Source organism: Talpa occidentalis, unplaced genomic scaffold, assembly GCF_014898055.3.
Source record: "Talpa occidentalis isolate TD23 unplaced genomic scaffold, MPIMG_talOcc4v2.1 talOcc4.9, whole genome shotgun sequence".
Lineage (NCBI taxonomy): Eukaryota > Metazoa > Chordata > Mammalia > Eulipotyphla > Talpidae > Talpa > Talpa occidentalis.
Window position 1 is genome coordinate 117,907,730 of NW_023605305.1, and position 23,919 is coordinate 117,931,648.

The 23,919-nt window shown below is 71.8% G+C and overlaps 1 protein-coding gene across 1 annotated transcript in view; it reads right to left on the reverse strand.

The window, feature by feature from the left end:
* OBSCN (obscurin, cytoskeletal calmodulin and titin-interacting RhoGEF) overlaps positions 1 to 19,072 on the reverse strand; it is a 59,715-nt gene extending 40,643 nt beyond the window's left edge. Inside the window, 25 exon segments of the mRNA XM_037500912.1 lie at positions 883 to 1,149; positions 1,583 to 1,687; positions 2,166 to 2,319; positions 2,427 to 2,539; positions 2,638 to 2,904; positions 2,978 to 3,244; positions 3,956 to 4,225; positions 4,776 to 5,042; positions 5,118 to 5,402; positions 6,040 to 6,315; positions 6,692 to 6,967; positions 7,359 to 7,634; positions 10,074 to 10,349; positions 10,740 to 11,015; positions 11,405 to 11,680; positions 12,229 to 12,504; positions 12,834 to 13,109; positions 13,500 to 13,775; positions 14,383 to 14,658; positions 14,926 to 15,201; positions 15,605 to 15,871; positions 16,128 to 16,436; positions 16,913 to 17,173; positions 17,260 to 17,529; positions 18,079 to 19,072. Coding sequence (XP_037356809.1) covers positions 883 to 1,149; positions 1,583 to 1,687; positions 2,166 to 2,319; positions 2,427 to 2,539; positions 2,638 to 2,904; positions 2,978 to 3,244; positions 3,956 to 4,225; positions 4,776 to 5,042; positions 5,118 to 5,402; positions 6,040 to 6,315; positions 6,692 to 6,967; positions 7,359 to 7,634; positions 10,074 to 10,349; positions 10,740 to 11,015; positions 11,405 to 11,680; positions 12,229 to 12,504; positions 12,834 to 13,109; positions 13,500 to 13,775; positions 14,383 to 14,658; positions 14,926 to 15,201; positions 15,605 to 15,871; positions 16,128 to 16,436; positions 16,913 to 17,173; positions 17,260 to 17,529; positions 18,079 to 19,072 — 7,132 coding nt within the window.
* Between the last annotated feature and the right edge of the window lie 4,847 nt (positions 19,073 to 23,919).

A 23,919-nucleotide genomic window follows, 5' to 3' on the forward strand; every position in this document is an offset into this window, starting at 1 on the left:
GGCCACAGGCGCAGCCCCCGGGCTGGGCCTCCCTTTCTGGGAACAGGCCTAACCTTAACCCTAAGAGGGGCCGCCCCGAGCGAGCGCTTGCGCCCAGCCACAGGGGAGCCCCGGCGAGCCCCCGCCCCCGCCCCGCCCCCGCCCCGCCCCCGCCCCGCCCCCAGCCTCGACTCTCGGGCAAGCCCCGCCCCGCCCCGCCCCAGGGCTCAAGCCCCGCCCCGAGGGCAAGCCCCGCCCCCAAGGGACCAGCCCCGCCCTGAGGGCCCAGCCCCGCCCCGAGGGCCCAGCCCCGCCCCTGAGGGCCCAGCCCCGCTCCCGAGAACTCAGCCCCGCCCCTGAGGGCCCAGCCCCGCCCCCGAGAACTCAGCCCCGCCCCTGAGGGCCCAGCCCCGCCCCGAGGGCCCAGCCCCACCCCCGAGGGCCCAGCCCCGCCCCTGAGGGCCCAGCCCCGCCCCCGAGAACTCAGCCCCGCCCCTGAGGGCCCAGCCCCGTCCCCCGAGGGCCCAGCCCCGCCCCGAGGGCCCAGCCCCGCCCCCGAGGGCCCAGCCCCGCCCCTGAGGGCCCAGCCCCGCCCCCCGAGGACCCAGCCCCGCTCCGTGGACCCAGCCCCGCCCCCGAGGGCCCAGCCCCGCCCCCGAGAACTCAGCCCCGCCCCTGAGGGCCCAGCCCCGCCCCCCGAGGACCCAACCCCGCCCCAAGGGCCCAGCCCCGCCCTGAGGGCCCAGCCCCGCCCCCGAGAACTCAGCCCCGCCCCCGACGGCCCAGCCCCGCCCCGACGGCCCAGCCCCGCCCCCCGAGGACCCAGCCCCGCCCCTGACCGCCGCCCTGGACGCCGTGGCCTCCAGGCGCCCCAGCGCCCGCGGGCTGCCGGCCCGGTCGCACCTTCCACGAAGAACTGGGCGCTGGTCTTCGCGTCTCCGGCGTCGCAGGTGTAGGTGTCCTCGTCCTCGGGCTGCACGTCGTGGATGACCAGCTTGCGGTAGAGGCCCTCGCTCACCACCTCGTACTTGGGCCCGGGCCGCAGCTCGGCGCCGCCTTTGAACCAGCGCACCTGCGCGCTGGCGCGCGACACCTGGCACTCCAGCACGCCGCGCCGCCGCTCCATGGCGATCTTGTCGCGCAGCGGGCGCAGCACCGTCACCGGCAGCTCTGCGGGCGGCCGCGGGGTCAGCGCGGGGCCGCGCGCCCGAGGCCCGGCCAGGCGGGCCCCGGGCCCCCCGGCCCCGCGCGGCTGGGCTAGCGGCGCCCGGAGGCGGCCCGGGGCGCACCGCACTCGGGCCGCGAGGAAGAGGGCGGGCGGCCCCCGGGTGCCAGGCCCACCCGGCCCAGCCCGCCCCGCCTCCACCGGCCGGGCTCCCAGGCCAGCCAGCTCAGTGGGCGAGGTGGCGCCTCAGCACCTGCCCGGCCCTCGCCCCAGTCTCCAGCGCTGGCCGCTGTCGGGGAATCCCGGTGGAAATAAGAGATGTCAAGTCCTCACACCCCAAGGCCGCCTCCCCACACCCCTGTCTCCCCCACCCTCGCAGCCGTCCCTGAGCCCCAGGCCCGCCCCACACAGGCGCCCCACCCACCGCCCTGCCCTCACCCTTCACACGCAGCTGCGCTCGTGATTCTGCATTTTCCACCACAAACTTGATTTCCCCGGCGTCTTCTGCCAGGACCCTCCGGTAGATGAGCGTGAATGTCCTTCCTGGGAACAAAGGAGGCTCAGCGCGGCTGGGGGCCCCGGGGTGGGCTGGGGCGCAGGGGAAGAGCCCCACCTTCCTGGCGGATGCGCACGTTGTCGCTGGGCCGGAGCTTACTGCCCTCCCGGAACCACTGGCCGGCCACCTCCTCGTGGGACACCTCGCAGGAGAACGAGGCACCCTCCTTCTCCATCACCTCCGCGTCCTCCAGGGGCCTCACGATCTGGACGCTCCGGCCTGGGGAGCAAGCAAGGCCCTGCCACACTCACCGGCTGGGGCCCAGCAGCCCCACCCGGCCTGGTGGGCACCATGCTGGCTGGGCTAGTGGCACCCAGAGGCAGCTTGGGGCACACCAGTACTCAGGCCACAAGGAAAATGGGTGGGTCCCTCGGCAAACGGGGGTTCCACCAGGGAGTGGGGTGGACCTGGGATGAAGCAGGAGAGTGATGCCCGCACCGCACATGGGCTCCCCCCACCCCTCACCTTGCACCTTCACAGAGGCCGAGCTCTGTGCGTCCTGCGCATCGCACACGTACACGCCCTGGTCCTCACGCTCACAGCGGTAAATGATGAGGCTCCGACAGGTGCCCTGGGCCACCATGCCCACCGTCTTGCCCGCCCGTAGCTCCACACCGTCCTGGGCAGGGGCAAGGGCAGGGGCAGGGCCAAGTCAGGGGGTTGGCCCCCAGGCAGCCCACCCCGCCCGCCCGTGGGTGCGACAGCCAGGGAGTCCACAGGAGGCACCTTCAGCCAGCGCACGTCCACATTGGGGCGTGAGAGCTCACACTCCAGGGTCACCTTGTCCTTCTCCGTGGCCACCACATCCTGCAACTGGCGGCTGAACCTCACAGGCAGCTCTGGAGAGGGAGAAATGGCTCAGGGCCAAGGAATCGGCCACTCCTGAGTGTGTGCCCACTATCCCAGTCGCCCCACCCCGCCCCGTCCCGCCACGCACCAGTCACCACCAGCCGCGCCGTCGTGTGCACGCCCTCGGCCTTGAAAGCCACAAGGCCCCCGTCCTGCGGCCGCAGCTCTGAGAGCGTGAGCGTGTGAGTGGGGCCACACACGTCCAGGCGGCACGTGGGCCCTGGCTGCAGCCGCAGGCCGTCACGCGTCCAGCTGCCCTCCACGTCGGCGTGCGACAGCTGCACCTCCAGGGTAGCCGTGCCCTGCTCCTGCACCTCCAGTGCCTGCAGGCCCCGCACCACGCGCACCTGAAGCCCTGCGGGACAGGGAAGATCAGCCGCAGCCCTAACCCTGGCCACACCGGTGCTGCCCCGGGTCCGGCCACTCACTTTCCACCGAGAGTTTGGCCTGCGTCTTGTCGTCTGGCGTCTCACAGCCATAGAAGCCACGGTCTTCGAAACCCACGCTGCGGAGGACCAAGCGGTGGCTCACATGCTCGGCGTGGATCTCCACGTTCCCACCCTGCACCAGGGCCGTGGCGTTGCGGGTCCACTTGACCTCCGGCCACGGCCGCGTCAGCTCCACCTCCATGGTCACTGAGCTCCGCTCCTCCACTGTCTGCGGCTCCAGCTTCTTCTTGAACAGCACCGGTGCCTCTGGACAGAGGGAAGGGGAGGTCGGCCCAGGCAGGGCCACCCTCAGAAACCACCAAAGCCTTCAGAAGCCTACAGCAACGGCAGCCTTGGCCCTGCCAGGACCCAGCCGCACGCCAGCACAGGCAGGTTAATGGGAGGAAAGAAAGGGCCAGCTCCTGCTCCTGCCATGCCCCAGTGACCGTGACCAGTACAGGCACACAGCACCCCCCACCCCACTGCACCTGTCGTCCCACTTCCAAGACGCCTTGGCCCCTCAGATGCTGAAGAACCAGAAACAGGCATGAGTGGGTGTCCTGCAAGCTCTCTACAGGCAGTACACGGGCCCACATCACCCTTCCCTGAGAGCCCCACAGCTCCCACTCCCCTCAGGCGAAGCCCCAGCTCCCAGCACAGCCCAGTCTCAGCAGCAGAGCTCACCCACACTCCCCCTCTGCTGCACCCACTGGCTGCCAGCACCACTCTCCCATTAGGCACACCTCCTCCTGGAAGCCTCCCTGGACTGCCTCAACTGCCACCCCTCTCGGCCCAGGTACATCCCGGAGAATTTTCCTCTCCTCTGCCGAGGAGGCACCAGGCCTCTTCCCACCCGGGGGGCCCCTCTGCGGCTGACAAGCCCTGTGCCCCTGAAGTCAGCCAGATGAGCCGGACACAGGCCAGCAGCATGGACTCCGCCTGGGAATGGGGCGGCAGGTGCTCCTGGACCCAGCGCACCTCGGACGCGGAGGGCTGCGGAGGACTGGACCCCCTCGGCCTCAGCGGTGATCTGGCCCGCGTCATCCAGGGCCAGGTTGGAGATGACCAGGCTGTGGCTGGCACCGCTCTGTGTGATGACAAACTTCTGGCTGGGCTGCAGCAGGGCGCCGTCCCGGAACCAAGTGACCAGCGCGTCGCCAGGGGACACCACGCACTGGAAGGTGGCCTCCCGGCCCTCCTCAGTCGCCACGGCACTCAGCCCGGACGTGAACTTGACCTGGCGGGGCACTGGGAACGGGGGTTTGGCTTGAGGGCCCTCAGCAGCCACGGAGGCCACACCTGGAGACACGGCAGGAGGCTGGTCCAGGCCCCGCCCCCAGGCCCCGCCCCCGCCAGGGCAACCACCCACGGCCCCGCCCCCACAGGCCCCGCCCCACAGGCCCCGCCCCCGCCAGGGCACACCACCCACGGCCCCGCCCCCACAGGCCCCGCCCCACCAGGGCACACCACCCACGGCCCCGCCCCCACAGGCCCCGCCCCACCAGGGCACACCAACCATGGCCCCGCCCCAGGCCCCGCCCCACAGGCCCCGCCCCCGCCAGGGCACACCACCCACGGCCCCACCCCCACAGGCCCCGCCCCGCCAGGCCCCGCCCCCGCCAGGGCCACCACCCACGGCCCCGCCCCAGGCCCCCCGCTCCGCCGGGCCCCGCCCCACCAGGGCACACCACCCACGGCCCCGCCCCCACAGGCCCGGCCCCCGCCAGGCCCCGCCCCGCCAGGGCACGCCACCCACGGCCCCGCCCCGGCCCCGCCCCCGGCCCCGCCCCGCGCTCACCCCGCACGGTGACGCGCGCGCTCGTGCGGTCGTCGCGGCTCTCACACGTGTACTCGCCCGCGTCCTCGGCGCGCAGGCCCGACACGGTGAGCGAGCGCCGCGCGCCCTCGGCCGCCATCCGGAAGCGCTTGCCCGCGCGCAGCTCGGCGTCCCCGCGGCGCCACACCACGGCGGCCGGCGCGGCGCTCAGCTCGCAGGTCAGGGTCAGCGCGCCGCCCAGCTCGCCGCTCGCGGGCGCCAGCGGCCGGCAGAAGCGCGCGGGCACCTCTGCGGGGAGCGGGCGTCAGGCGGGCGGCGGGCGGCGGGGGGCGGGGGGCGGGGAGGGGGGCGGGCGGGCCTCACCTTCCACCTGCACCGCGAAGTCGCGGCCCGCGGCGCCCGCGCGGCACGTGTACACCGCGCTGTCCCCCGGCCGCGCGCCGCGCACCGTCAGCGTGTGCGTGTCCCCCGCGCTGGCCGCCTCGAGCCGCCCGCCGCGGCGCAGCTCCACCCCGTCCTTCAGCCAGGTCGCCGCGGCCGCGCCGGGGGCGGCCAGCGTGGCGGTCAGCACGATGTCCTCGTGCTCCCTGACCACCAGCGGCTCCCTGCGGCCGCCCCGCTCCGGGACGGCGGGCTCGGGCGCCGGCGCTGCGGAGGGCAGGCGCGTGAGGCGGGACCCGCGCTGGCAGGCCCCGGGCCCCACGCTGCGCCGCGAGCGCGAGAAGGGGCAGCCCGGGCGGAGCCCTGAGGACTCGCCCGGCTACCCAGGACGGCGCCGGCACACGCAGGGCACTGACCCGGTAACCCGCCCCGGGGGCCAGGCACGCACCGGCACTGCCCCAGGACCCTGAAGGAGGCGCCAGCCCATGAGCAGGTGCGAAGGGGGGCAGGACCGGGGCCCCTCGGGTAGCTGAGCCTGGGGAGCGAGGGAGGGGAACAGCACAGACAGCCTGCTCTGCCCAGGAGTGTCCACTCTGTGTCCAGGCAGAGTGACCGTTTCCATCAGCTTCAAGCATCGGACAAGGGGACCAGGAGGCCTGAGGGGCAGGATCCTCAGGGGAAGTCTGCTCTGGAGTGACCGTGCTGGAGCCAGCACAGAGGACAGCCACATGCCCACCCAAGGGTCAGACCATGCCCTCAGACCATGAGAGCAGAGGTGGGCAGGGCACAGGGCTGGATGAAAGCCACAGGCAGCCTCACAAACACGGGGAGGGGACAGATGGCAGGTAACCGCTAGCCACCACCAGCCAAGTGATCCAGCCCAATGACCAGGCCTGGAACCCACCTGGAACCTGCAGGCGGAAGGTGACCCGCTGGCCCCCGGCCTCGCAGCTGTACTCCCCGGCGTCCGCCGGCCCCGCCTGCCGCAGCACCAGCCTCCGCGCGCAGCCCTGGGCCTCCACGCGCACCGCCGTGCTCCCACTCAGCCTCTGGCCGTCCTTGAACCACACCACCTCCGTCTGCGCCTGGGCCACCTCGCAGCTCAGCGTGGCGCTGGCCCCCGCCTCGGCCCGCACCTCCTCGAATGCCAGCTGATCCTTGGAGAACACCAGCAGAGGCTCTGGAGGTGTGGGGAGAGCACTGTCAAACACACCAACCACCCACCAGGGACAGGGGCCAGGAATGGCTGCAGAGTTGGCCCCAAACAGGCCCAGGACTCAGTGCCCTCCTCCTCACACAGGATCCAGCCAAGAGGCAGAGCTCCCGCCTGCCCATGCCCAGGCCCACGGAATCCCCTTCCCAGCAAGACGCACAGCCCAGTGCGATACCCTCACACCAAGCACAGGCCCCAAGGCCCAGGGAGGGGTACGCCAAAGCCAGACCAGCACTCCTGTCTCCCCAGAACAACCCAGCACTCAGGATGGTGCAAAAACCAATCACTTCTTGGGGAAAAACCCACCCACACCCACCCTCAGGCCCCTCCACCCGGCGCTGACCTGGGACCTGCAGGCAGAAGGTCACCCGCTGGCCCCCGGCCTCGCAGCTGTACTCCCCGGCATCCGCCGGCCCCGCCTGCCGCAGCACCAGCCTCCGCGCGCAGCCCTGGGCCTCCACGCGCACCGCCGCGCTCCCGCTCAGCCTCTGGCCGTCCTTGAACCACACCACCTCCGTCTGCGCCTGGGCCACCTCGCAGCTCAGCGTGGCGCTGGCCCCCTCCTCGGCCCGCACCTCCTGGCGCGCCGGCTGCTCCTTGGCGAACACCAGCGGGGGCTCTGGGGGAGAATGGGGGGCAATCACCCTCACTGGCCGCCGGTGGGGGACCAGGGACCAGCACAGCTGCAGAGTCGGCCCACACAGGCCCAGGACGCAGCTTCCTCCCTCCCCACTCCGGACCCGGCCTGGCCCTTGGTGACCCCTGGGAGGCAGAGCTCCTGCCTGCTCCTGCCCAGGCCCATGGAATCCCCTTTCCTGAGCACTCACAGCCCAGGGAGATGCCCTCACACCAGGCACAGGGCCCAAGGCCCAGGGAGGGGGGACACCAGAGCTGGACCAGCACCCCTGTCTCCCCAGAACAACGCAGGCTCAGGACAAGCGCAGAGACCACCCACCTCTTGAGGAAAACCCACCCACACCCACCCTCAGGCCCCTCCACCCGGCGCTGACCTGGGACCTGCAGGCGGAAGGTGACCCGCTGGCCCCCGGCCTCGCAGCTGTACTCCCCGGCATCCGCCGGCCCCGCCTGCCGCAGCACCAGCCTCCGCGCGCAGCCCTGGGCCTCCACGCGCACCGCCGCGCTCCCGCTCAGCCTCTGGCCGTCCTTGAACCACACCACCTCCGTCTGCGCCTGGGCCACCTCGCAGCTCAGCGTGGCGCTGGCCCCCGCCTTGACCCGCACCTCCTGGCGCGCCGGCTGCTCCTCGGCAAACACCAGCGGGGGCTCTGGGGAGAATGGGGGGTACCGTCGGCTTCACTGGCCCCCGGGAGGGACCAGCACGGCTGCAGAGTCAGCCCAGACAGGCCCAGGACGCAGCATCCTCCCTCCGGCCTGGTCCCAGTGGACCCCAAGAGGTCACCAGTTTCCGGATGCACACCGTGGAGGGCACCGATGCACATGTCAGGAGATGGACACTTGCCTGGGTTCTGACCCGACTGACAGCACCTGCACCGGCCCAGCAGTGCGGCCTCTCAGCCTCCCGCCCCCAGGCCTTCCCCACGGCAGCCCCGATGCCCTGAGCAGAGCTTGGCTGGCCCGTCTCACTGTGGCCGGCGCGTGGCCGGCGTCATCCAGGGCCGGCGGCAGAGTCCTGATCGTCGGCCGTGGTGTCGGCGGCTCTGCTGGCCACTGGGCCACCCGTGTAGTGCCCCGTCTGTCCTCGCCAGGCGCCTCCCGCACTCACAGGCTGAGGTAGTCAGGGCTGGCTGCACATCCCGCTCACCGGCACAGGCCATCACATCGCCCCGTCACCAGACAAGCGCCCCCTGCAAGGGCGGGAGCCCCTCCTGCCTCCTGCGGGCCCTGCGCCCCCCCAGCAGCCCAGGGCCTCCCCAAGACTGGCGACGCGGAGCCCCAGGAAACACCTCTGCCCCATGGCCCAAGCGTCCCTCCCCGCTGAGGCTGCTCGCTGCTCCCCAGGTATCTGTCCTCGCTCCCTAAGCGCGCAGGAATCCTGCCCCTGGGCCCTTGCACGCCTCTCCTGAGCCTGGGAAACAGGCGCGCCCGGGGCTGGGGTCAGCCGCCTCTCACCGGGCGGTGGTGGGCTGCGGCCTCGGGCGGGCAGGCCCCAACCCTGTCTCCTCCTGGGTTTGCAGAAACCATCACCCTCTTATCTGTGAGTTCCACTCTTATCTGTGAGTTGCCTCATTCCCTTTTGCCGTGTTCTCCTCCGCCGGGCCGGGAAGTATGGGGGTCCCGCCAGCGCCAGGCCCCCCCCAGCAGCCCTGGGCCACGCTCGTGTGAGCAGGGCGAGAGCGTGGGATTTCCACCGCGGAGGGATGCCGAACTATCATTTTTTTTCATGTTTTGATGTTCAATTTTCCCAGAAGTTTCCCCCACGTTTCCTGAGCTAATCGCCAGCTTCTCCTCGGGGCTCGGGCGCCATGGGGCACCGGGTCTCGGCAGCTCTGGTGTCGACCCGACGCCTGGCCTGGACCCGGGCTCCGCGGCCGCCGGCCTCCCACTGCGTCTCTCGCCCTGACACGGCCACCCGTGGGAGTCTCCCGGCGCCGCCCTCAGGCGGGTGCGGGCGAGCACGGCCTCCCCAGGGCCGGGGCGCGTCTCTCTCCAGGGAGCCCTCAGCGCGGAGCGGCGCTCCCGGGGCTGCCAGGACGCAGCTCAGGCCCTCCCCAGGCTGTCTCCCGCTGAAGCCACAGGTTCTGCGTCCTTGAAGGCCGGGGCCAACGCGGCTTTCCCATCTCTGCGCGTGTCGCTTCTCATACAGTTTCCAGGATGAGCCGAATTGGCACAATTCCAAGTTTTTTACCAAAAGGTCATTTTCCATATTATTCTTAGAGTGCATTTCACGGGCGCAGCGAGGACGCCCAACCGGGCACTCGTACCCCACCCACGCCCAGCCCCAGGCCCTCTCCCCTGCCCTTCCCTTCACCCCGCCCCTGCCCTCCCCCCTGCCCACCCCGCCCCTCCCCCTCCCAGCGCCGGCCGCCCAGCCCTCTCCACGCGGCGTGATCAGCTCCATGACGACACCTGGTGGCCACACGTGGGACTGCAGCCCATGCCTGCCCGCCGAGACCAGCCTGACCCACCGGCTTAGGATGGCAAGACAGGCCCTGTGGCCGCTGGCCCGCCCGCCCACACACACCCCCACCCCGAGCCCCGCGGTGCCAGCCGAGCACGTCCACTCCCAGCTCCCAACCCAGGCCCAATGCCCTGTGGCCAGGAACGCACATGGACCAGGCTGGTCCACACAGGCTGCGGACACCGTGGCAAAGCGGGAACGACATGTTCAACAGACGCCGTGGAACAAGGATCTGCTTGGAAGGACGGCGTGTCCCAGGCTCCGCGCGACGAGCCTGTCCCCCCCCCAGACGGCGGGCGGGGGGCCGAGACCCAACCTGAGACCCAGGTCAGCCGCTGGGCTAACCCTCCTGACCCGCTAGGGCCAGCACCTTGTGACAGCCACATGCGGCCGGCACGCAGGCGGCGCCAGGACGGCTGACAGGAAGGAAACGTGGACACCTGTCTGGTCTCCAGACCACATGGTCAATGGACCTGACATCCCTGACACAGAAGCAAGGAGGGAGTGGCTACGGGAGCTACTCACTCAGACGAGGACACGGGGCAAGGTGGCCGACAGACACTCCCTGACACACACCTCATCAGATCTAATCGCCTCCCAATGGTCACTGTGCCCAAAGACTGACCTGCAACCTGCAGGCAGAAGGTGACCCGCTGGCCCCCGGCCTCGCAGCTGTACTCCCCGGCGTCCGCCGGCCCCGCCTGCCGCAGCACCAGCCTCCGCGCGCAGCCCTGGGCCTCCACGCGCACCGCCGCGCTCCCGCTCAGCCTCTGGCCGTCCTTGAACCACACCACCTCCGTCTGCGCCTGGGCCACCTCGCAGCTCAGCGTGGCGCTGGCCCCCGCCTCGGCCCGCACCTCCTGGCGCGCCGACTGCTCCTTGGCGAACACCAGCGGGGGCTCTGGGGGAGAATGGGGGGCAATCAAACTCACTGGCCGCCGGCGGGGGACCAGGGACCACCAAGGCTGCAGAGTCGGCCCAGACAGGCCCAGAACCCTGGGTTCTCCTCCCCATACAGGAACCAGCCTGGCCCTTGAGCACCTCTGGGAGGCAGAGCTCCCACCTGCTCCTGCCCAGGCCCATGGAATCCCCTTTCCTGAGCACCCACAGGCCAGGGAGATGCCCTCACACCAGGCACAGGGCCCAAGACCCAGGGAGGGGGGACACCAGAGCTGGACCAGCACCCCTGTCTCCCCAGAACAACGCAGGCTCAGGACAAGCACAAAGACCACCCACTTCTTGGGGAAAACCCACCCACACCCACCCTCAGGCCCCTCCACCCGGCGCTGACCTGGGACCTGCAGGCGGAAGGTGACCCGCTGGCCCCCGGCCTCGCAGCTGTACTCCCCGGCGTCCGCCGGCCCCGCCTGCCGCAGCACCAGCCTCCGCGCGCAGCCCTGGGCCTCCACGCGCACCGCCGCGCTCCCGCTCAGCCTCTGGCCGTCCTTGAACCACACCACCTCCGTCTGCGCCTGGGCCACCTCGCAGCTCAGCGTGGCGCTGGCCCCCGCCTCGGCCCGCACCTCCTGGCGCGCCGACTGCTCCTTGGCGAACACCAGCGGGGGCTCTGGGGGAGAATGGGGGGCAATCACCCTCACTGGCCGCCGGCGGGGGACCAGGGACCACCAAGGCTGCAGAGTCGGCCCAGACAGGCCCAGAACCCTGGGTTCTCCTCCCCATACAGGAACCAGCCTGGCCCTTGAGCACCTCTGGGAGGCAGAGCTCCCAACTGCTCCTGCCCAGGCCCATGGAATCCCCTTTCCTGAGCACCCACAGGCCAGGGAGATGCCCTCACACCAGGCACAGGGCCCAAGACCCAGGGAGGGGGGACACCAGAGCTGGACCAGCACCCCTGTCTCCCCAGAACAACGCAGGCTCAGGACAAGCACAAAGACCACCCACCTCTTGGGGAAAACCCACCCACACCCACCCTCAGGCCCTCCACCCGGCGCTGACCTGGGACCTGCAGGCGGAAGGTGACCCGCTGGCCCCCGGCCTCGCAGCTGTACTCCCCGGCGTCCGCCGGCCCCGCCTGCCGCAGCACCAGCCTCCGCACGCAGCCCTGGGCCTCCACGCGCACCGCCGCGCTCCCGCTCAGCCTCTGGCCGTCCTTGAACCACACCACCTCCGTCTGCGCCTGGGCCACCTCGCAGCTCAGCGTGGCGCTGGCCCCCACCTCGGCCCGCACCTCCTGGCGCGCCGGCTGCTCCTTGGCGAACACCAGCAGGGGCTCTGGGGGGAAATGGGGGGCAATCACCCTCACTGGCCGCCGGTGGGGACCAGGGGCCGGCACAGCTGCAGAGTCGCCCCAGACAGGCCCGGGACGCAGTTTCCTCCTCCCCACGTGGGACCCAGCCTGGCCCCTGCAGAGCTCCCGCCTGCTCTTGTCCCACCCAGGCCCATGGTCTCCCCTTCCCTGCGGCTCCCACGGCCCAGGGAGATCCCCCCACACCAGGGACAGGGCCCAGGGCCCAGGGAGGGGGATACCAGGCCGGACCCAGGAGCCAGACAAGAAACTTTGCCTGCCTGGACCCCAGGACACGGCACTGAGCCCCAGAGCAGACCCACATCCACTGGTCACCCCACCAGTGACCCCACCTTCCCATGGCCTAGGTCAGCTCAATCACGAGCACCACCCGGATAACACCAAGAGGTCACACCCCACGCCAGGTCACACCCCACACCCCAGAACAACCCAGGCTCAGGACGGTGCACAGACCTCCCACCTCTTGGGGAAACCCACCCACGCCCACCCTCAGGCCCCTCCACCCGGCGCTGACCTGGGACCTGCAGGCGGAAGGTCACCCGCTGGCCCCCGGCCTCGCAGCTGTACTCCCCGGCGTCCGCCGGCCCCGCCTGCCGCAGCACCAGCCTCCGCGCGCAGCCCTGGGCCTCCACGCGCACCGCCGCGCTCCCGCTCAGCCTCTGGCCGTCCTTGAACCACACCACCTCCGTCTGCGCCTGGGCCACCTCGCAGCTCAGCGTGGCGCTGGCCCCCTCCTCGGCCCGCACCTCCTGGCGCGCCGGCTGCTCCTTGGCGAACACCAGCGGGGGCTCTGGGGGAGAACGGGGGGCAATCACCCTCACTGGCCGCCGGCGGGGGACCAAGGACCAGCAAGGCTGCAGAGTTGGCCCAGACAGGCCAATGACGCAGCGCCCTCCTCCTCACATAAGACTCGGCCTGGCCCTTGGTGACCCCTGGGAGGCAGAGTTCCCGCCTGCTCCTGCCCAGGCTCACGGACTCCCCTTCCCTGAATACCCACAGCCCAGAGAGATGCCCCCACACCAGGGACAGGGCCCTGGGGAAACCCACCCACACGCCCCCTCAGGCCCCTCCACAAAACCCACCCACACCCACCCTCAGGCCCCTCCACCCGGCGCTGACCTGGAACCTGCAGGCGGAAGGTCACCCGCTGGCCCCTGGCCTCGCAGCTGTACTCCCCGGCGTCCGCCGGCCCCGCCTGCCGCAGCACCAGCCTCCGCGCGCAGCCCTGGGCCTCCACGCGCACCGCCGCGCTCCCGCTCAGCCTCTGGCCGTCCTTGAACCACACCACCTCCGTCTGCGCCTGGGCCACCTCGCAGCTCAGCGTGGCGCTGGCCCCCGCCTCGGCCCGCACCTCCTGGCGCGCCGACTGCTCCTTGGCGAACACCAGCGGGGGCTCTGGGGGAGAATGGGGGGCAATCACCCTCACTGGCCGCCGGCGGGGGACCAGGGACCACCAAGGCTGCAGAGTCGGCCCAGACAGGCCCAGAACCCTGGGTTCTCCTCCCCATACAGGAACCAGCCTGGCCCTTGAGCACCTCTGGGAGGCAGAGCTCCCACCTGCTCCTGCCCAGGCCCATGGAATCCCCTTTCCTGAGCACCCACAGGCCAGGGAGATGCCCTCACACCAGGCACAGGGCCCAAGACCCAGGGAGGGGGGACACCAGAGCTGGACCAGCACCCCTGTCTCCCCAGAACAACGCAGGCTCAGGACAAGCACAAAGACCACCCACCTCTTGGGGAAAACCCACCCACACCCACCCTCAGGCCCCTCCACCCGGCGCTGACCTGGGACCTGCAGGCGGAAGGTCACCCGCTGGCCCCCGGCCTCGCAGCTGTACTCCCCGGCGTCCGCCGGCCCCGCCTGCCGCAGCACCAGCCTCCGCGCGCAGCCCTGGGCCTCCACGCGCACCGCCGCGCTCCCGCTCAGCCTCTGGCCGTCCTTGAACCACACCACCTCCGTCTGCGCCTGGGCCACCTCGCAGCTCAGCGTGGCGCTGGCCCCCACCTCGGCCCGCACCTCCTGGCGCGCCGGCTGCTCCTTGGCGAACACCAGCGGGGGCTCTGGGGGAGAATGGGGGGCAATCACCCTCACTGGCCATTGGCAAGGAACCAAGGACCGGCACGGCTGCAGAGTCGACCCAGGCAGGCCTCACTGGCCACTGGGGCCTCCTGTCGCCTCTAGAGCCTGCTCCTCGGGCCTGCGGGGATCTTCCCTCGGGGTCCGCCAGGCACAGGTGCCGCTGGCCAGCCCCGGCGTGGTATCACTGATGGCCTGGCCAGCCCCGGCCGGGCACACAGACTCCGAAGCCCTGGCAGTCAGAGCCACACTCGGCGTCTGCAAGAAGTTTCTTCCTGGTGGCAGAGGGGGACAGCACCTCTCCCAGGGCTCCCCACCGCACCTCCCGCTGCCTTCCCACCCTCGCCATCCGGAGGAAACAAGGGTTTCAGAATTCACTTTTTCTAGGGCCCGGCTAAGCACCCAGCCACGTGGACAAGGTTCCTCGGCCCGTCGGCCGAGCTCGGGCACCCAGACAAGGCTCTCCTGGGACCAGCCTGGGCTGGCTGCTCCTGCTTCGGAGCTTGGAGCACGAGTCTGGGATTCTCCACCCGAGTCCAGCGCCGGCCCTGCCCCGCGCTGTCCCTCCCCGTCCCCGCGGCGCCCGCTCACCGCTCACGCGTAGCTGGAAGTCCACTGCATCGTCGCCCACCCGGCAGGAGTAGGTGCCCTCATCCTGCCTGCTGACCGCGGAGGCTACCAGCCGGTGCTGCGTGCCCACGTCCTCCTGGGTGAAGTGCTGGCCGCGGAGGCTGAGCTCCTGGCCGTCCTTGAACCAGCGCACGCACTCCTGGGCCCCCACGGTCTCACACTGCAAGCAGACGGGGCCCCCCACCACGGCATCCACGCGGCCGCCCGCCTTGTCCTTGTGCAAAAAGGTGGTGGCCCCTGCAAGGGCGTGGGTGTGTCAGGAGGGCAGGACTCCCACCACGTGTTTGCATACGCGCCCCACGCCCACGGGCCTGGTGGCGCCCCATTCAGGGCCTCGGGACACTGGACACAGCCTTCCAGGGTCCCCTGGGCTCTCAAAACTTGCAGCCCCGAGGGGCCACCCACTCTTAGGAGCCTCTCCCGGGCCAGTGAAGCCCGCTCCCCCTCCACCCAGGGTCAGCAGGACCGCCAGGGGCCCCAGAGCCTGCCAGGAGCAGCGGTCACCTTGCACGGACAGCCGGTAGGCGAAGCGGCCCTGGCCACTGACACACTCGTAGAGGCCGGCGTCCTCCCGCGCCACGTCCCGCACCAGCAGCTCCCGCTGCCCTGCCATGGCCTGCACCTCGTACTTGGGGCCGGGGGTCAGCGCACGCCCGTCCTTCAGCCACGTCACGGCCGCCGCCTGGTCTGACAGCTCAGCCAGGAACCGTGCCTCCTCGTGCAGCCGGGCCAGCACCTCCTGGGCAGCCGCCGGATGCTTGGCAGCCTGTCCTGGGGCCCCTGGGGGCAGGGACAGGTGGACAGATGGGGCAGTGGACAGAGGGAACACAGACACAGAGTGTGGCCGGAGAGGATGTGGATGGGGAGGCGGCAGACAGGAGTGGGAGGGAGCACAGAGCGGGGTAGACAGGGCCGCGGGGGTGTGGGGGTTGGGCGGGGGGCCGGGGCACAGACAGGGGAGAAAGCCCGGGGCCAGCAGGGCACGCGGGGAGGGGCAGGACAGACGGGGAGGGGGACAAGAGAGACAGGAGGGGGCGGGGCAGACAGGGCAGTGAGCCCGCATCCCCGAGGCCCCCCCACTTCTGTGGCCAGGCCACCTGCTGCGCACGCCCCAGCACTTGGACCCCCCGCCAGGCCCATCCAGCCCCAGCCCTGTGGACACGCCGCGGGGCTCAGCGCCTACCTCGGACCTCCAGGCGGATGCTGCTCTGGACGCCATTGGCCACAAACTTGAGCTCGGCGCCCTGCAGGCTGGCGGGCACCTGGCGGATGGTCAGCGTGTGCCGCGTGCCCTCGCAGCGGATGCTGTACAGGCTGCTGGCCATCAGGACCTGGCCGTCCAGGAGCCACTGGCCCGCCGACACCAGCGTGAGGTCCACAGAGAAGGACACCTCGCCACCCTCCACCGCCTCCACGGCCTTCAGGGGCGTCTTCACGGCCAGCTGGGGGACTGTGGGGCGCTTCAGAAAGGGGCAGGGCCACCCTCCCCTCCTGCCCCTCCCTGGCCCGGCTGGGCAGGGGATCCGGCCGCAAGTGGAGGACACCTGGAGCCACAGGCCCGGCAGGTGGGCGGCTCCACAGCCTGGTCCTGCGCCCAGGCTTTGTCCCCCAGAGGGGCCCCACCCCAACAAAGACACTCCCTGAGGAGATGGCTCCCGCTGGGCCCAGGGTCCCCGAAGGCATGTGGGGCATGCCTGCCCACTCACCCAGGTGGACAGTCCCAGGGAACTCGAGGTAGGGACTCTGGCCAGAGCTGTTCATGGCAGACACCCGGAACTGGAAGTCCCCCTCCTGGGCCACGCCTGCCACGGTCAGCTCGGGCCCAGCCACCCACTCAGCCTCGTGGCACCGGGTCCAGGCGTAGGTGCCCAGCCGCTTCCTCTCCACCAGGTAGCCGTCGATGGCCACAGCGTGGTCCCCCGGGGGCGGTGGGGACCAGCCAAGCGTCACGGAACCCTCAGTCCTGGACTTCACCACGGGGGCTTCCGGCGCGTGCAGGGGCGGCCTCCTGGGGGCTGAGGGCGAAGCGCGAGGCGGTCACCACATGGAGCCCTCCATGTCCAGGGCCAGCCTCAGGGACGCGGCTCTGATGTAGGACGGCCCCATTCCAGCCAAGGGGGCACCAGCACCGGCCAGCAGCCACGTCTCTTGCAGTAGGTAAGGGCGGCCAGCCCAGCCCTCAGCGCCATGCAGCCCGGGCCACCAGGCACCGTCCAGGCAGAGACAGCTGGCCCCATCCGCACAGGCAGGACCCCACAGCCAGCCCGAGGCCACCCTCGCGGTGTCCGGGACAGGGCACTGCCCCCACGCTCCGCTTCCCACACCTGAGGCCAGCGGAACTACCACTGTCCACGCAGCGTCCAGACCTTCCGCGCCTGCGCCCGGCAGGGGGAGGGGAGCGGCAGGACGCTGGCCCCGCAGCGGAGAAGGCAGGGGCGGGGGAGCCAGAGCGTGACCCCAGCGCCGCCCGCCCCGCAGCCCGGGCCCCTACCCGACACGCAGAACTGGGTGGAGGTCCGGCAGTCCCCGGCCACGAAGGCCACCTCGCCCATGTCCTCCAGGCAGCACTGGGCGATGGTCAGCGTGTGGGTGGCGCCGTGGGCGGTGACGGCCACGCGACCCCCGGCCACCACCTCCTCCTGGTTGCGCAGCCAGCGGACGGGGCCCTCCGGCTGGGCCAGCTCCACGCAGAACAGGGCCGTGTCCCCCACGCGCACCCGGGTCCTCCGCGGCAGCTTGCGGGTGAGGTTGCCTGCGGGCGGCGGCGGGTCAGGCGGGGCCTCGGGGCTCCGCAGGCCCCGCCCCGGCCCCCCGCCCCCCGCCCCCCGCCCCGCGCACCCTGCACCGCCAGCTCGGCCACCGTGCGGCTGCCCTCGGCCGTCTCGCAGATGTACACGGCGTCGTCGTCCGCCGACACGTCGCGCACGGTCAGCCGGCGCTCGGTGCCCGCCGCCTCGATGGCGTACTTGGCGCCGGCGCACAGCCGCGTCTCCTCCTTGAACCACGCGGCCTCCGTGGCGGGCAGCGGCACCTCGCAGCGGAACGTGGCCGACTCCTTCTCGCGCACCTCCAGGTCCTGCAGGCGCCGCAGGAAGGGCACGGCGGGCTCTGCGGGCGGGGGCGGGCGGGCGCGTGGGCGCGGGGCGCGGGGCGCGGGGCGCCGGCCGAGCTCCGAGCAGGAGTCCCCGCCGCCGAGGCCGCGAGGAGGCCGGCAGGCCCGGGAGGTCAGAGGAGGGCAGGGAGGGGTCCCTGAAGTCCCCGGGCGCGAGCCGGGGGCGCGGTCCTGCCGCCCCGCGTGTCCCCCCCAGCCGCGGCGGAGACCCCAAGTGGAGGGGTTCCTCCTGCAAGGACGAGGACAGAGGCAGCCTGGGGAGCCGGGGCGGGACCGTGACCCCCTCGGGACGCTGCCTTGGAGAGGGGGCGAGGGACCTCCCGCCAGACCGGCCCCGGCCCTCTGCGCCCCCCTGCCGGGCGCTGCCAGCGGAGCCCGAGCCCCCCACCCCCGGCCGCGCGGCGCCCCGAGGCCGCGGGTGGTGCCTGCGCTGCGCTGCGCTGCGCTCCGCGGGGAGCCCGCCCGGCAGCAGCCCTGCGGCCGGGGGCCCGGGGGCCGGGGGCCGGGGGGCGGGGGGCGGGGGCCGGGGCCGGGCCGCGCCTCACCTCGCACGACCAGCAGCACGGAGCTGTAGGTCCGGCCCACCAGGTTGGACGCGGCGCAGGTGTAGAGCCCGCGGTCCGCCTGCTTGCAGAAGAGGATCTTGAGCACGCAGTTCTCCTGCGCGTCCTCGTACAGCAGGTGGCGCCGGCCCTCGGCCAGCGGCCGGCCGTCCTTCTGCCACACGGTGTCCGGCTTGGGCTCCCCGGTCACGAAGCAGCTGAGGCGCGCGTGCTTGCCCTCGGTCACCGTGCAGGTGCGCGTGCCCGCGCCGGGCGGCGAGGGCGGGGCGCCGTCGGCGGCGCGCATGGCCTCGCGGCGCCGCTGCAGGTGCGCCAGGAGCGCGGCCGTGGAGGCCCCGGGCGGGCCGGCCGCGTCGGCGTCCGCGTCGGCGTCCACGGTCAGCGCGGCGTCGGCGCTGGCGGCGCCCAGCGGGTTCTCGGCGCGCACCGTGTAGGTGCCGCCGTCGCGCGGCCGGGCCGCCTGGATGCGCAGCGCGCTGGCCTCGCCGCTCGCCTCCACGCGCACGCGGGGCCCGTCGGGCTCCCCCACGCGCCGCCCGTCCTTGGCCCAGCTCACGGCCAGGGGCGGCGAGCCCCGCACGCGGCAGCGGAAGGTGGCGTCGGCGCCCTCGCGCACGCGGATGGACGTGGGGCGCAGCAGGAAGTGGGGCGCCTGCTCGGCGCACGCGGCCGCGGCGTTCACCTGCAGCCCCACGGCCGCGAAGGCCTCGCCGATGGCGTTGCGCGCGCGGCACACGTACTGCCCGCTGTCGCCCAGCGCCAGGTCCAGGATGGTCAGGCGGTAGAGGTCGCCGTCCTGCGCCAGGCGGAAGCGCGCGCCCGCCTCCACCGGCTGCCGGTCCTTCTCCCAGCTCACCTGCGGCCGGGGGTTGCCCACGATCTGGCAGCTGAGCGTGGCGTCCTTGCCCACCGACACCGCGAAGGCCTTGGGCCGCGTGAGGAAGCGGGGCGCGCCGCTGAACGAGGACTGGGCCATGCTGGCGGGGCGCGGCGGGCCTGCGGGACGGGCGGGGCTCGGTGAGCGCCCGCGGCCCCCCGGGGCACCAGCCTGGCCCCGGGAGGGTCCCCGCGCGGCCCCGCGGCGCCCCGTCCCGCGGGTGGCACGCGGCCTGCAGATGTGCGGCTTTGAGGGTCGCAGCCCCTCCGGGGCTCTTCCGGCCCGAGGCGCACCGGAGCGCGCCCCCACCAGAGGCCGCTCGGCCCCCCAGCCCCGCGCGGCCTCCCCTGCCTCCCGCCGCACCGCGGGGCCCAGGCTCGCGCTCCCGCGTGGGCTGTCCATGCCCACGCAGGCCCCCTGCTGCAGAGGTTGGATATGCTAGGTCTCCCCATCCAAGAAGGGGGAGGGGTTCCTGCACCCCAGAGGCCCTGGCAGTGGAGGCCCAGGGCCCGCTCCTGACCTGTCCTCCCTGACCCCGCAGCAAAGGTCACCTCTCTCCCCTGCTCTTCCCCCAGGCCTCCCCCAGGCGCCCTCAGGCTGTGTGTGGGGCCTGCCTGGCCCAAGCTGCACTGCCAAGGGTGGCCACTGGCCCCCCCAGGGGTGTTCATCCCAGCGTGGGAGGGAGGGAGGAGCCAGCACCGGCCCCCCCCCCCAGCAAGGCCTCCTCACACCCTCAGGGCCAGCCCAGCTCAGGGCTGCGGGGCCCATTTCATGCTGGCTGGCCCCCACAGCCGCCCGCAGGCCTCAACGCACTCGCCTCTGCCCCTGCCCCTGCCCGCCACTGCCCCGCCCAGTCAGGAGAGCGGCCCTGCCCGCGGTGCCTCCAGTCGCCAGACAGCGGTGCCCACCGCGGGGCACAGGGCCCTCCGCCCTGGTCCTGTGATGCAGGCCCTAATCCCCTTAATCCTCCCCGGGAGGCGGCGAGCAGCCTGCTGACTCACTGTGCGTCAGCACCCCGCCCCGCCCGCACCTGGCTGCAGAGGGCCTGGCCCCCAGGGCACCCCGGGCCCTGGCCTGCCAGCTCTGCTCAGCGCCCACCCCAGCGTGCAGCTGGCCGCGGGCTCCCCAAAGGTGAGGCGCCACACCCCCAACATCTCAGAGGTCGGGCTGGCATGCAGACGCCAGGGACGCAGGGGCACCGCGCCCCACCCCGCCCCTGGCAAGGGTGGCCAGAGACCCCAAGACCCTGAAGGGCCACCAGGACCATGCCCACCACCTTTGCCCTCCTAATGCGCCGACCCACAGGGCCGAAGGGGCTCACGGGGGCCGCTGCCTCTGCTTCCGGGCAGCCCCGCCAGGCCGGCGTCCCCCTGGGCAGCAGAACCAGGCAAGAGAGGGCTGCCTCGGGCACCCGGGACATGACAGCCTCCGGCTTTCAGGCCAGCTGAGGCCCTCGGGCCGGCGGGCACCTGCCACAGTGGGGGCCAGGGCTGCTGGAGGTGTAGGTGCATGGGCAGCAACTGGAGAGGCCAGGACCTCAGGGCCGGGCCCCCAGAGATGCCCCCCAGGCAGGTGGCTCCTGTGGGGCCCACTCAGCCTCTCAGCATGGGGAGATGGCCCAGCACACAGGCCTCACTGGGGGGACCTGGGGCCCGTTGCTGGGGCGCTGGCGCAGGCCCCGCCTACCACTTTCCAGCCCTCTTTCCAGAACATGGCTCTGTCTCTCGGGCATGGGCTACTTTCCAGAAGGGCCTCAAGTGGGGAGCAGCTCACCCACAGCAGGGCCAGGCCCTCTGCCCCAGCGCTGCACTGCCCCAGCCCTCGCAGAAAAGACCCACAAGGGCAGCTCCTGGGGCCTGGCCCTGAGACCCACGCGGGCTTCGCACTCAGGACATTCTCTGGGGTCAGGTGTCAGCCCCGCTGGCTGTGCCCTCCGCTGAGCCAACAGGCCCAAAATAGCCCCAGCTGTCAGCAGCACTGGCCCTGGAGCGGGGGCAGGGCTGGCCGACCCCCGGCCGCCCTCCGAGGGGCCGCGAGCGCGGGCTGCAGTGCCCCTGCCAGACCCAGGGCCCGTCCCCAGAGCCCTGACCTCCCTGACTGTCCTCTGGAGACCCAGGGCTGCCCACACTGCCCCCCTCTGCTCCTCACCTTCCTCTCAGGGGGCTGCAAGCGGTGCCGGGCTGGGGCTCAGATGGAACGTCGGGCGCTGGGTCTCACCTCCTGCTGCCGGCCAGGACCTCCGCGGCGCCCACCCAGCAGCCCACACTCTGGCCGGCACTCAGACTGGACGGGGACGAAAGGACAGGCAGATGCCGTCAGCTGGAGAGGCCCCCCCGGGCAGGCCCAGCCCAGCTCCAAAATAGCCACTGTCACCGCCCGGGGTCTGGTTTCACCCACCCCAGAAGGCAAAGGGCAGGCTCTGGGGGTGGGGAGGAGCCCATGTCTCCCGGGTGGGCGGGGGACCCTGGTCAGACCAGCCTCCCGGGGTTCAGGGTGGGAAAGGACCCCGGGGCCCTGTGCCAGTGGGGGGCCGAGGACCACGCCTCGGGGCTGGCTCCCACCTTCTCACTCTGGGGATCCCTTTCAGATCCACCAGCCTCCAGCCTGTGTGCAGCGGCACAGACGGGGTGCAGGCAGTGGCTGGGGCCCAGCGGGGTGTGGAGCAGGGGCAGCCTCCATGCTCTGTCCGGGCCCCACCCCTACAAGGGCACCAGCCAGGAGGGCAGGCCTGGGTCCCCAGGGGCAGCAGGCCAGCCCCTCCTGGAGAGACCACGGGCCTCCCACCAGCCACCGACTGCCCGTTTGGCCCAGTCCACCTTCCCCGGGTGGACCCCATGTCCCTGGGCCCTGGTGAGGTCCTCAGGGGCCCAGTCCCACCAGGCGATGCCCCGACACGTGGCTAGGCGGGGACAGGGTCAGAGGACCCGCCATCTTCCTAGAGGACAGGCCCAGTGGTCCTGACGCCTGGTCAGCTCTGACCTCGCGGCAGACCCCGTGGACGGGGCGGCTCACGCCAGGTCACCGGTTGGCCGGGCGGCTACACCTAGAGAAATGCTGGTGGATCTGGCATGCAGCTGATCCAGGGCAGCAGGGGGCACTGAAACCGGCCCAGGACACTGCCCAAATAGTTTACTGGTCACTGTCTGAGCTCTTCCCCCGTGTGCACAGTTGCAAGGCCACGCAGGCCCGGAGAACAATAAAGGGATTTATTTAACAAACCAGGGAAAACAAGAGTTACTGAGGCCAAAAATGGCCCTTTCCTTCCCCCAAAGCTGTGTCCAGTGTTTTCCAGCCCTAAACAAAAGCAGTTAAGATGGCGTCCTCCCGCCGCTGAGGCCTGGGCCTCGCAGCAGCCGCGGGACGCCCCCGCGCAGCGCCAGACACGCACTCTCAGGACAGCAGCTGCAGCGGCCGAAGGACCCGACCGCGGCCACAGCGAGGGCCTGCCCTGGTCTCCGCCTTCCCCCAGGCCGTGACAGCAGCAGAGCTGGGAACAGCTTCCGTCGCTCGGCCAGCAAAGCCCCGGGACTCTCCCTGGCTGAGGCCGGCTGCTGGAGGCCTCCACGCCCATCAGGGGCCGCCCCAGCCTCGGGGAGATCCGCGCGGTGGGGCCAGAATCGCTGACCCTGGAATCACTGAAGGTCCGAAAACGCTGAATGTTCAGACGCTGAATCCCGAACACCGAACCCGGGGCCGCTGCTGCAGTCCCTTGCCGGAGTCTCCGCCCCAAATGCCATACCCGTTAGCCTGCCCCTGGGGCACGGCCTCGCCAGCGCCCCCTGCAGGGGGCGCCACCTGTAACAGTCTGGCTTCAGCCCTGTCACACGGTGAGGCCTCTGTCCCCCCACTTCCGCCTTGGGGACCCCACTCTTGTGACCCCTCACCCAGTCGCCTATGAAAGGACCCCCTAACACCACCACACTGGGGTCTCGGGCTCCTCGTGTGGATTTGGGGGGCAGATTCCAGTGAGGAAGGAAAAAGTGGGAAAGAGAACGAGGCCCGGGGTTCAGGGCGGGAAAGGACCCCGGGGCCCAGTGCTGACGTTTCCGGCGGCCAGGGCTGACACCCGTGTGCCCCGCGCCGCCCGGCCCCGACGCACACCGCGCCTGTCTCCCTGTGTGCCGGCAGCTCCCGGGCAGGCGCCGGAGGCCCCGGCGACGCCCCTGCTGTCTGGCGTCCCGGGGAGGCCTGGGAGTACAGGCCGGCCCACCCGGCCTCCAGGTGACCCCACGGCCGCACCGCCCCGTCCAGGGACCCAGCCCCACCGCCGGCCGTCACTGTTGTGTTTTTTGGAGTCAGTGGGTTTGGGGTGCAGGGTCCTTGGGTTCACTCCGGGAAAGGTGTCACCAGAGCTCCCCTTCCAGCAACACGCGGCCAGCCTCCCAGGCGAGTTTCTCCACGAGACAGAGACGTGGGTCGCATTTAAAGGACAGGTTTACTAGGGCCAGGGACGGCAGAGTAAGGGACACTTGCACAGACACCAGCGGGCAGGAGGAGCTGCCCGAGGAGGACGGGTTTGCTGAGAGGCCTGCATAGCCTCAAGCAGGTGGCCCTGAGGGGAGCGGCCTCCGCTGAGGGGGTCAATGAGGAGACGTCCCGGCAGGTGCAGGTCACGGGCAGGGAGGGGGCGGCTGCCCTGCGGACAGGGGAGTGGGTGACAAGAGGCCCCTGCGTAGGCACGGGTGGGCAGAGGGACGGCGGCCCCGAGCCAGGGCAGACTGCACTGATAGAGTCTCCCGTCTGGGAGGGGTCGCCCCTTGTGAGCCTCAGCTGGTTGCTGACTTTGGACAACTCTGCAGAGTCTCAAAGGGACCGGAGATTCCAGGATGGGCTCCATCTCCATGTCTTTCCCTTGGATGCGCCCCCGATACCTGCTTGGGTGCCACGCCTTGTGACCCCGGCGTCCGCGCCGAGGATGCTAGTTTCCGCGACGGTGCCGTCTGGCC